We start from the raw sequence: 12,953 nt of genomic DNA, 5'->3' as shown, positions 1-12,953 counted from the left end.
GCAAGTGCCGGCCCAGCCTCTGGGGATGCTGCTGGGGAGCTGGTGTGGCCACGCAGGTCCCCAGCTGGCCTGCACTGCCCCTCAGGGACACGAGGCATTGCAGCCTCCCTGCCAGCACCTGTCCCTGCCAGCACCTGTCCCTGCCAGCACCTGCCCTGCCCAGCCTCTGGGGGGGGAGCAGGAGGGAATCCACAGCCTCCCTGACTGCATCCCTGCCAGCACCTGCCCCTGCTCAGCTCTGTGGGGAGCAGGAAGAACCCACAGCCTCCCTGACTGCATCCCTGCCAGCACCTGCCCCTGCTCAGCTCTGTGGGGAGCAGGAAGAACCCACAGCCTCCCTGACTGCATCCCTGCCAGCACCTGCCCCTGCTCAGCTCTGTGGGGAGCAGGAAGAACCCACAGCCTCCCTGACTGCATCCCTGCCAGCACCTGCCCCTGCTCAGCTCTGTGGGGAGCAGGAGGGAACCCACAGCCTCCCTGACTGCATCCCTGCCAGCACCTGCCCTGCCCAGCCCCTGTGGGGAGCAGGAAGAACCCACAGCCTCCCTGACTGCATCCCTGCCAGCACCTGCCCCTGCCCAGCCCCTGTGGGGAGCAGGAAGAACCCACAGCCTCCCTGACTGCATCCCTGCCAGCACCTGCCCCTGCTCAGCCCCTGTGGGGAGCAGGAAGAACCCACAGCCTCCCTGACTGCATCCCTGCCAGCACCTGCCCTGCCCAGCCCCTGTGGGGAGCAGGAAGAACCCACAGCCTCCCTCACTTCCTCCGGGTCGCTGGCCACCGTCTCTGCTGGTGGAGAGGGCTCTCCTTGGGACAGGAAGTCTCTCTTTTCACCAGTTACCAGGCTGGGTTTTCTGTCACATTTTTCTTTGTTTCTCTTACAGTTAGGTTGTAGCTTCCATGGGAATTAAAGTTTGTGGAAATCAGCTCTATAAATTTTGAATTTTGGTGATTTTAGTTTGGGTATTCTCTTATGACTGAGTCATAAGGGAATATATTTCCTACAAGCTAGGTGAAAAAGTGGCTACAGTTGTTTGTAACCTCATCATTTGTGTTGGTTTTTTGTTTGTCTGGGGCTGTATTTTTTTTGCGAGGGTGGTGGTTGTTTTAGGGTTGGGGTTTTTTTATTTCCCCTAGGGGTTTATTCTGCAACTTGCATCTGTAGATTTCATTCATCTTGACATCTAGGCTCCCAATTCCATTAAAAACAGAAATAAATAGCTGCAACTTTTACCAGGTGTCGGTTCCCAGCCAGAATTATCTATAAACTAGTCTAATTTTGACAGGTTTGACAAGGTGATCATCTTCTGCTCCATCAAGATTAAGTCTTTGCTGTAAACGTTTCCCTATTTAAACCACTTGTGCTTTTCAGTGCACTTCTGTGGCTGTCTTCACTGCAGCAGTGTTACATTACACCCTGTCAGCAGATAAAATCAGATGCTTCCCTTGTGAAAGATGGCCAAGATGCAAGTGAAACCTGAATGAAAAAGTGATAGATTTTCTTCAGTTGGAAGAACAATTGGCTAATTTGGTTTTCTTTTTTAATTTCTTTTTCTTCCCCTTCCCCAGAAAAGCTGATTAGATTTTTTTTTTTTTTTACTAGAAAGACTCAAAGAAAAAGCTGTTTTTCTATTTCTTTGGACTTGGGTTTTTGTTTTGAACAGAACATTCTTGAACAGATAAAATTGGAAGGCCAAGTAACTTAAATAGCCCGGGCTTCCAGAGGTGAAAGGTACTACTCTGCTAAATCTTCTGTTTCACTAAGAATAGGTTTAATACTCCTGAGAATCACCAAGTATGGGATTGGGCTACTGCTTTCCAATCCTGCCAGTAGGGGAATGGCTGATCCAGCCCTTTGCACTCCCAGGACAAAGGGAGTGTGTGAGACAGGGAGCAGTGTGTGGAGAGGGTGTAAGCCACACTACAGACTGCTGAATTACTGTCCAGTTCGGTGCACTCTGGAGAATAGGAACGTTTAAGGAGTGAAGGGTGAAGGGAGGGAGTGTAAATATCTTAGTTATGTGCACTGGCAATGTTTTTAAGGGCAAGGGACAACAAGTAGCAACTGATTATTCAGTTGCTGAATTATTCAGTTCACTGCTGAAAAGACTATAGAAAATGGAAGGATGCTATGGAATTTCCAGGTGCCAGAACTATACATCTTCCTTTATGTGTCTCATGGGACAAATGCTTTCTTCTTTTCAAAAATTCCCCAGTGTTACCTGTTAGCCTCTGACAGTGAATTAGGGCTCTTGGGTGCTAACTTGAGTTCATGTTTTGTTCTGCTTCTTGTACAAAACATTTGAAAAAGGCAACAGGAGTTGCTGCACTGACGTAGTTCTTAAAACGCATCCACACAGTGAACAGTCCCTCGGGGTGCTTGGTTTGGGGTAGGAGCAAAAACTGTTTAATATAATTGACGTTTCTTCCAAAGGAAAGGTTATTTGATATGTTGTAAGCTTGAACTGTGACTTACTCTAGTCCCCGTTACATTACTTACGTATATTTTGTTACCAGGAAGATTTTTTTTATTTTTCTTGGGTTTTAGTTTACATCTCAAATTGTTTATATATTTGTTGTTTGTTCCTCTAAGAGTTGCTGCTGGGCCTGCTATTGCAGGCCAGAGTTCACAAGCTTTAATTATTGAGGTTCTGACCAGCAGCTCTGTAACTTGCATAACGTTTTTGGTGTTTTTCTTTATTCATTCTTGTTGATAGATACCCCAGCCCATTAAGGATTCATGTGGTTTCTTTATTTATTTTGCACATTTTGCAGTTCAATTCTGTGCAAGTTTTATGTCTGCCTTTTTAGACAAATAAGTACTGACTTTAACCAGTTTCTTTCCAACGACCTATTCTCTGTCAGAACGGATTGTAAAAACTCTTACCTACTTTTTGCCTGCCTTAATCCTGAGGCAAACAAAAACTTGTTATTCACTTCATGTGTTGAATTGTGAAATGTGTTTATTTACATAAGGCTTCCTTATTCAGGAAGTCAGTCTCTGCTATTTAAGGGTATAAATGAACTTCTCCTGCTTGGCTGGTTACTGCAGGCAACCCTTTCCTGTAAATATTGAAGGTGTGTTCTGGGGGAGATATGTCAGTGCAGAGATGTGTCAGAAGCTCAGATCTGGTGAAGAGCTGAAGAGCTGTTCTGCTGATTTACCCTGACAGCTGTGAAGATGTGTCTTGCTGATCCCAGAGCATCTCTGTGAGAATTTGTGGAGGTTTTTGAATGCAGGGGCTGGGACAAGGTAGCTTCGTGAGGAGTGGACTTACATCCCCGTGAGTGCACAGAGACCAGATTGGTGTATCTGCCGTTGTTCTGATGCCTTGTATGAAATACTGGAAAAAAGAAAAAGCAACGTGAGCGTTGCTCTTCTCAAATAACTCGTTAAATGCATCCATACAGTGAACATCCCTGCAGTTGTTTGGTTTGGAGTAAAAGGAAGAAATTAGTTTAGTGAAACTTCTAAAGGCAGGGGGATTGGTGCATGAATGTATGTGGTATTATTGCCTGCTTGCGGGGAATTTATTGGTTAATATGCAGAGCAGGTGAACTGCCCGCAGATTGATGCTTACTGTTGCTAGTAATCCAGCCACAAAGCTTGGTCTCAGTGATAGCTGCTTGATAGTATGTTATCCTTTTTAGTCAGGGGACTTTAACAAAGAGGGAATGTGGGGCAGTAACAGGGAGAGGAAAGTTGGTGGTAGCCAGTTAGCCAGGATCTTAATGCTGCAGAGGGGTGGGGGGCTCAACTGGAGGGAACCTGCAGCAAGGGCAGGAAACATTTTGCTTGGTAAGTGGTTTTGGCTGTAGGAGGAAAATCTGATTAATTTGTGTATTTGTATTAAATGCTAGAATTTGCTAAAAACCTCTGCTCAAAAATGTGATACATTTACAAAGTATTTTATAGTAGTGCCCTAGAAAATGTTGTTCTTGGAATTCATTCTTAAACTGTGGGTTTTTTTTTCCACTACATGGTAACCATGGAAATGTATCACCTGCAGAAACAAAAGATTTGGAGTTTTCACAGTTTTTGCCCAGTTTTCATTTTTCTTATATTGTTAATACCTGTTATATTTCATGCAAGCAGGACACTATAGGTCCTGTGGTAGTTGCAACATTTTAGATTACTTGCTGGATAAAGTTTAGCAAGAACTGTAGAGGGTGGTACTGCACAGCTGAACCTTAATTCCTAATTGTCTCCCCAGAGTGGCCTCTGTTATATTGTATTTCTGGCATCCTCTGAATCAGAGGATTCACTACCTCTGAACCAGTACTTTGGTATTTAAGAAAAGAACAAGGGAGAAAGACTGAACATTGGATTTGGAAATAAAATTCATTTTATTATTTCTAATAAAACTAGAAGAAAGTGAGTCTGACTGTGGCAGTTGTATGCAGCAGAGTATCTACTGCTCAGAATTCAACAAAGATTGGTGTTATCTCTGGTAGCTGAAAACCTGGCTCCTGTTCTGGTTTGTCTGAATCTGTCACATCTCTTGTGCAGGCTGTTGCTGTATAGCCAGCCAAGTAAAGAGGTGAACATTAAGTAAGATTTCAGCTTTAATTGGCAACTTAAAATTAAAATTATGTCCTGTAGCACTGAAAACTAAACTAAAAATAAAAAAGAAAAAGGCTGGGCTCTTACCTGTTGCAAATTTGCTTTTATAAAATTAACAAAACACTGTTTAGCTCAAGACTTCAAAATCATGGACAGGATTAAAATAAGATTTTGCTTGTGTTCCAAACTGGAGTTGTAATGGGTAAAGGCAATTCGTATTTTATAATTGCTGCACGTTTTAAATTAACACTCTAATGTGCTTCTCCAAAGATCAGATTCTAGTGCTCTCTTCTAGTCTTTAGGCACTACAGCTGTAACTGGTCTTAATTTGCTGTTTATCCTGTTCCTCTCCCCTTTTCTCCATGTTTTTTTTCCATGCCCTTCTCTTTTTAACTTCTTACCAGTCCTTTCCAGTATTCCACAGAAGTGTTTACAGTGCAGTCAGATAATTAGCACTTCCATTTAAATAGCAAGCTTGTATGCCATTAATAATTCTTACATGATCATGCATTTACTAAGAAATTTTAGGTTTTGTATTTCAGCAAATAGGCTCTTTCAGAACTGCTCCACTCGTCGGCTTTTTGGTTTTGGGGAGTTTGGGGTTTGGTGTTTTGTTTTTTGACTGAAGGAAAGTTCTTATCCATTGCAGCTGGTAAGTTAGTTTGCTGTCCATCACCTGTTTTTATCATAATTAGCGTCTAAACAGAAATATAAACTCAAAACCCTTCTGTAAAAGTGAAAAACGGTGATAAATGGGATGTTGAATGGATGCAGTTCATTAATCCAGCCTAGGCAGAAACAGACTCCTCCTTGCCCGTCAGTTCTCCCTGGGTGGAGCAGTGGGTGTTCCTCCCCAGCCAGGCTTAGAGCACATAGACCTTATTTCCCCCCGTTTTCATATGGTGACAAACACAGCGTTTGGGTGTTGTGAACAGTCTGTTTCAGTGATACCATTTTAGTTCCTGCTTTGAAGTGTTTTCCAGCTATTAAAATGTTAACTGGTGCTCACACTGCCTTCTCTGAGTATATAATGATACTTAATGTTTAGCCATGTTCATTTTGAAACACTTGCCAGGGTGGAGAAACCTTATTTTGAGCCTTGGGATATCATTAATGCTAATCAAAAGAGAAGTTTTTAAAAATTAAGACAAGAGGTTAATGGTCCAAGAATGGGACTTGAACGGGAATCATCAGCTTCTCACTTGCTTCTGAAATGTTGGTACCATTACCACAGGATTCACTGAGTCATCTATATACGTCTTGATAAGGTTTAAGGCTATAAATACTGTTTTTATAAAAATGAAATATGCATATACGTTTACCAGAATCTCTTCATACATATTTATTTTTCAATTAAATTATTTAATTAAATAGTCAATTTAACTCCAGACTTCAAATTATATTATATTACAGTTCTGGAGCAAAATTTGAATTGTATTTTGATAAAGGGCATTTTAAATACCAGGCAGAGATTGGCATTTTGCACAGCAGATGGGGGTTTGTAGTGTTGCCCAGTGTTTAGTCTTAATCTTGCTTTCTTACCGTGAATCCTAGCCAAATACTTTTTTTTTTTTTTTCTTCCTACAAAAGATAAAATTCTGGCTTGCTGGCTCTTGGGGGAGATGTGTTTGAGAATAACAAATACAGTGCATGTGGGAGGTGGGAGAAAGACATGGCAACTCTCAGGACTGCTCCATCTGGGACCCCTTTCCCTCTGACATCATTGCAACCCTGCGGCCGAGAGGTCCTCAACCCTTTAATTTTTTCGGGAACTTTCCTCTGATTCACTTGCTCTTAAACTGTGTTTTAGGACAAAGTAGTCATTGTAGTACTCATACCCTTTGTTAACAATTTTTTTATAAGCCTGCTAACTAACTTTCCATACAAAAGTTAACCAATAAAACAAGCAGAAGTATCGTGAACTGTGTGATTATACTGAGAAAGCAATCTGCTGTTTGGGGGTGTTTTGGTTTTGTGTGTGCTAGAGGTTTTTATGTTTGTTTGCTTATTTATTTTTAATACCTCCTAGTATGCTGGCATTACCTTGGAACCTCTGGATCTTGGGTCTTCTTCCCTTAGAACTCTGTTCCAGCAGACTTTTCTGCTTACCATCGTGTTGCCTTGCTTCTGCTGCTCACAGAGAGCTGGGGTTGTGCTCTGGGTTTGTGCTTGCCTGATCTCTGCACTGCTGGTGCATCTTCTCCGGCTCCAGCTGGTGCCCTTCCTGCCATGTCTGGCTGGTTTTGCCCCTGCCGTGGCCCTTGTTGTGCCAGTGCTGCTGCCTGTGCCTTGCTGTCTCCTTCCTGTGCAACTGCTTTTTGTCCTTTGGTTTCAGCCTCCCCTGCAGCTCCTGCTGGAGCGGTGAGCCCAGGCTGAGGAGGGGCTGGTCTGTGATACACTCCTTGAACCCCCCTCATCTTCACTCAGCCATACAGTGATCCTTGAGCTTCTGTGTCTGTGGGAGCCTGTATATCCACATATCCTTCCTGGGTTGTTTTTTTTGACAGTCTTGCAAAACTAAATCAGACTCGTGTGGTGACTGTACCAGATCCCTGTATGCATTCCAGTTTGCACACAGCAGCTCCAGCTGTGCAGTTCAAACTTTTCAAGTTGCTGTTGTTGGGTAATGGGACTGAAATTTGATTGTGAAGTGGTTTTGGTTTGGTTTTTGGGGTTTTTTTGTGTTTTTTTTTTTGAGACTTCTGCTTGCCATTTCTGTGCCTATCCACCACATGCCATGCAATTCACACATGCTGTCTTCTGGAACAAAGTGCTAAGTAGTGGGAAGATCACCCGATTACAGGTTTTATTGTGATCCAGCATGCTGTGATGAAGATAGATACACTTTTGTTAGCAACAGTTCCTTTGATGTGTGTGTCTTGGAATAGATTAATTATTAAAGATGCCAACTTGATCTCCTGAAGTTTTGTAAGCTGTGCTTATTTCTGTGATGCATGGTCTTTTTTTCATACTGAATTTAGCTGCCTTTGGTGGATTTTTTTTCTGCCTTTGCTCAAACATTCTGTGATTTAGCATGAGTCATTCTGTCTATGTGGGAAAGGGCTGTTTTATTACAGGGTCCGTTCTTGAGCGGGGAGGGGAAAGGGTGGAATGTATTTGTGTTTTCTATGTGTTTGTTGTGGAAATGCATAAAACTTTTTTTTCTTCTTCTCTTTCTTTCCTCTCTTCATCATCTCATCTGTGTGGGTGAATGTTCCTGCAAACCCTTGGGGAACCTATAGAGACGTTTGGTATGCTCATTCCTTCATTAGTGCCCAGAGTCACAGATGCTAGGTACAGTTTAGACTAGAAAAGCAAACAAGAGCCACATCGGCACAATGTCAGGTGGCTAAAAATGTGCACTTGAGCAAAACTTCCAAGTCATCATCTCTTCCCTGTTTGTTTGCATCATACACTGATTTTGATTCTGCACTCGAGGAGTAAAAAGGAAATGTGTTCTCCTGTAGCAAGAGCTACTGTTTTGTGATCGAGATAATTTTCAAAAGTACCTCTCCTGTTTCAAGTTCCAGGTCCTATTTTGAGAAATGACTGAGGTGCATGCACTGAAGTTGCCTAAGTTCTGTTTGAGAGCACCTCTTGAATTGTGTTGAGGTGTAGGAGCTCAGGTGACCTCTGAAAGTGAGAACAAGGCACAATTTGACCCACTCTCTCATTAGGAAGAAACTGTAATTCTAATATAACACATCAAAAAATATAAAATCGTTTTTAAAAGATAGTGATTTTAAGATAGATGGGCACCACTGGGTAGCTTTATTTTGCATACACATGTTCAGTGCTGCTTTCAGAGAAAAGAGAGCCAAAGTAGAATAAGGTAGAAGTTTTGTTGCATGAGAGCTTGTGGCTTAGTGATATTCTAGAAATGAGAGATTTTTCTCACATATCCGCAATTTAAGTATTTCCAGCTGGATTGCATTTATTTCATAAACAGCATTCTTTATTCCATAAGTAGAACAGAGACAGAAATGACTATGTAAATGTCATTGTATATTTTTGTAAATACTGAATAGTCATATTTCAGTGCAAAAATATGGAAAGTTAAAATACTTATTTATATGAACAACAGAGATAGCATAAGGGATATTTAAGACATATGTACTGTAATAACTTGAAAAAAATGAGACCAACTACTTCATGTTTTGGTTGAGCTGTCCAGTGTTAGAGTTACTGTTCACTTCTAAGCTGTGGCCACTCCAGTTTGAAGGCTCAGCTTTTTGGTAATCTTACTGATCTTCCAGCAGTTTTTTCTCATCATTAAGAGGAAATAATACTTGTGCTACTTTGACGTTTGAAAAACTATCAATATTCATCACTTGATCCACATCATCTCTGTTCTCCTAATGGAAGAAGGATCATCAAACATGAATTTGGACATCGCTTGTTTCCTTTTTTTCTGTTGAGAAATTATTTCATGCCACAGGAAATCCTGTCCTTTTCTCAAATTAGGATCATTAAAAGTCATTACATGAATAACCTCTATAATTTAAAAACAAAGGAAATATTTTCCACACACAGGATAAATATGTAAAAATTTTTTACTAATTAGCCACTAAAATATTTTTAACTCTCAGCGAGTTTTAATACCATTTTAAAATAGTTCCTTTGATATAAACTGTGTTTTTATTGCTCTGCTTAACTGTAAGTTTAGGATACCGAGTATGTTCCTCCTCTGTGATATTGCTCTTAAAATAAAATTACTGAGTGGATATCATGCTTTAAACGCTTTCCTAATGTTGAGGTCTGCCAGAACTTTTGACAACTTTCCTGAAATTTCTGTTATATTTGCTGCTCCATCAGAGCCAGTGATGATGGGAGCCATAAACCTCCCTTCAGTGTTTTGTGATAATCAAGTCTAGCACACCTGAGAGGGTGGAAAAAATAAAAAAAAAAAATATCATTCATGACCAGCCTTCTCCAGAGCTGCTTTTGTTTTTACTGCTGCTGGAACTTAACTGGTGTAAGAAGAGAATTTTTAAAAAGTTTTGTCAACATTAGTATTCACTGAAAAGTACAAAGAAGTTCCAGTTCATCAGATGATTGTTTACAACGTGTTATAAACCTCATTTTTTTGACTGTCAGAATGCAAAGTACAGTTACTAAAATGCATATTTCTAGATATTGCCCAGAGTAATCGTGGCATATTGCTGTGTGTTTTTAGCAATCGCTTGAGGCAGAGCGTCACAGTACAGAAAATCCACTGTTATTAACTTTGTATTATGGGAAATGATTCAGAGAACAAAAAACCAGTATGATATTTTTTTCTTGATTCTGTGACTTTCAGAACCACAGCAATGTCTGAAACCCCTCCCGTTAATGACTGTGCGTGCAGGAATCTGCACTGATGTGGCTGAGCATTGATGTTCAAAAAAAAGAACAGCTGAGAGATGAGCTGAGCAAAATATGTTGGTGCACATTTTAAACAGTCTCCAGAATTTTGCCATTATACATTCCTTCAGTTTCAATGGAAAATCAGTGTTAAAACTGCATATTCTCTGACTGTGGGCATGCTTAATGTGCAGTGTTGTACCCCTGTGCTTTACCTTTGCTTGCAGTAATGCTGTCCCTTTGGTTCTTGAGCTTGCAAACAGCTTTTAAATAAAGGTGATGAGGGGAAAAAGCAATGAGATTGACATTACAGTCAAGCAGCTGAAAGAAAATGCAACGTTTATTTAACAAAAATAGATTAAAAGTCAATCTTTGTAGAATGGCTATTTATAAATGCCAGGTGTTTGGTTTTTTCCCAGTTGAATTAAGAATTAACATCACCTTAAAGCCTGCTTGCCTATAGAGTATTGTCAGTTATTAGAACTGGCAAAATTTAAGTAATTTTTGTAGAATGATGTAGTTACTCCAGAAAGCTTAAATATCGCCTAGAGATATGGTAGAAGTTCTAGAGGCATTGATGCTTGCTTTCATACATGGTGAAAATAGCATATTATGAGTTGAAGAAAGAAGTTGATGATGGAGTTGATGTATTTTGTTAACAAAGCATTTCCATTACATCCATGATGAATTATGTTAATTAAAATGTACTTTTTTGTGTGTTTTCAGTGAAAGAGTTCCTAGCCAAAGCCAAAGAAGACTTTTTAAGAAAATGGGAAAGCCCTCCTCAGGTACCACTCATTTAAGCACTCAATAATTTTCTGTATTGCATTTTTTGATAATGTTATCAGTGTATTATCAGTTGACTATGAGCAGAAAACAGAAATAATTGTAGTGCCATTTATAAAGGAGTTTCCATTTTTAATGTTGGCTTTGTCACTGAAGTTCATCAGCAAAGACTCTTGTGTCTTTAGATTTGAGCTGATGAAATGTTCATACTGAACAACAGGTTTTTCTTACGAGAATGATGTTCACAATCAACATGACAAGACTCCAAATCTACTGGCATGTTTTAGTTGGCTTTTTTTATAACAAGAAGCATTGGCACATCTGTAATTTACCATGCTGATAATTTCCCTCATGATAGTAGGGGGAATCAAGGGTACTAAAACTACTGCATAGGGCCTGGGGGCAGGTTAAGGAGCTTGTTAGAGAGAAATCTTGTACAATTTTAACGTGGAAGGTTGGGATTTTGGGGAAGGGTCATTGTTTTAAAGCACCATTTGAAATGCTCTGGCAATGGATATCTGAGAAAATGTACTCAGTGACATTTTTTGCATGTTCTAATGTTCTTGTTTGGGAAGCATGAGGAGGTTATTTATCTGCATGTTAAATTCATGATCAGTTTACTGCTAGATGTTTCTTACTAAGCATGTGTCACCCATATGAACAAATTACAGAAATGGGATATAATTCAGTTAAGTCTTTCTGTTTTAATGAGTGCACTGTAAAATCTCTTACTCAAATTTGACAAGTATGAAATTATAACAACGGTACAGTTGGCTAGAGTTGTCTTTGATAAATGTAATTTTACTCAACTTTTTTAATAAATGGATTTAATTCATACACTTAAAATTGTCTTTGGGTATTAGGTTGTAAATAATGTCCTTATATCCTTGTACCCATAGAATACTGCTGGCCTAGATGATTTTGAGAGGCAAAAAACCCTTGGAACAGGATCATTTGGGAGAGTAATGATGGTGAAACATAAATCCACAGAACAGTATTATGCTATGAAGATACTGGACAAACAGAAGGTTGGTGTAATTTATAGTGGGTTTTGTGGTACAAAAGAGTGTGATGTAGACAAAGATCTGGTTGCTGTGGCTGAAGTGTGTTGCACATACTGTGCTTTTTCTTACCACACTTGGATACCAGTGACAATTTAAACGTTTGACTTTCTCTTTTAGGCAGTAGATCCAGTTGTTGGGATTGTGTAGCATTCATACAACAGGCAATAACATTAGCAGCAGGCCAAAGAGGCTCTAAGTAGTATCCAAAGCATTAATAAAATGTTGTCAGGTAAATTCTTTGCATTGCTTATGTAAGGTGACCTATATATTCTTTGGCCAAAGCAAAATGTAGTTCTGTAGTTTAAATGAACAAAGAAAGAAAGAAAGAAACTTTTGCATGGTAGCTCAAAACTCTGGAAGGCTCTTTGGGTCAGAAATTCTCAAAAATTTCTTTTGTGAACCACAGATGAAATTGAAATTGTTTGCACAAATAATTTATTTTCCATTCTTGATCCCGTGATCGAGAATGGATGGATCAAGAAGTATGGATGTTGATCCCATACTGTTTCTGTGTACAATTATGTAGTAATCCTGTTGCATCAGTAGTAACTGCATAGATAGAACAGTGGTCTCCCTCTTGGAACAGCTGTCACATAATGGATATTTCCTGTGTCAAAAACTTCAGTGATGTAGTCTGAACCTGTATTGCTGCTCCAGCCTGATTTTTTGTTTTTAACAGCTTATTACTCTTAGATTAAGTAAGCGGTGTTGTTTGGTAAAGTTCAAATTTTAAATAGATTAAATTATATAAATAATTATATAAATAGATTAATTAAATAGAATTAAAATATAAATAGAATTCCAGAATGTGTAAAAGTATTTTGAAGGAATTTATCATTACCAGTAGTTTTGACAAGTTTTTCAGAAGTGCTTTAGTTAGATTAGTAGATTTAAAGGTCCTCAATGTAAGAGCTCTTCTTACTTTGTAAGACACTATACGTAACTTTGCTGCTGTGTAACAAAAATCATATTAAGAAAGTATTACTGGGGCAAGGAGAGCTTGATAACCAGCAACTAACAAAATCAAAGTCAGCATTGCCTCAGTGAGAACTCCTGCACCTGGGCAATATTACATTTCTGAGTAATTTTATATAATGGAACTCTGGCAGTGACATAATCACACTGGTTTGCCTGAGTTGCAGTTCCAGTATTCTTCACACGTGATCTGGGGTCCTGGACCATGAATAATGGTTCAT

General features: G+C 39.7%; 1 protein-coding gene across 9 annotated transcripts in view; it reads left to right on the top strand.

Moving 5' to 3' along the window:
- Window positions 1-12,953, top strand: part of PRKACB (protein kinase cAMP-activated catalytic subunit beta) — an 83,595-nt gene that overhangs the window by 54,347 nt on the left and 16,295 nt on the right. For 7 of the 9 annotated variants that reach the window (XM_051796074.1, XM_051796073.1, XM_051796069.1 and 4 more), the window contains 2 exons: window positions 10,634-10,695; window positions 11,593-11,721. In XM_051796074.1, coding sequence (XP_051652034.1) covers window positions 10,634-10,695; window positions 11,593-11,721 — 191 coding nt within the window. Of the gene's footprint in view, window positions 1-3,173; window positions 3,285-7,760; window positions 7,816-10,633; window positions 10,696-11,592; window positions 11,722-12,953 lie in introns of those variants that run through there. The other 2 variants (XM_051796077.1, XM_051796071.1) reach the window with 2 other exon arrangements.

The sequence above is a fragment of the Manacus candei genome, unplaced genomic scaffold (genome assembly GCF_025592945.1).
Source record: "Manacus candei isolate 608988 ecotype Guabito, Panama unplaced genomic scaffold, ASM2559294v1 h1tg000044l, whole genome shotgun sequence".
Taxonomy (NCBI): domain Eukaryota; kingdom Metazoa; phylum Chordata; class Aves; order Passeriformes; family Pipridae; genus Manacus; species Manacus candei.
The sequence above is the reverse complement of the archived record's forward strand: the minus strand, read 5'-3'. Positions and strand labels throughout refer to the sequence as shown.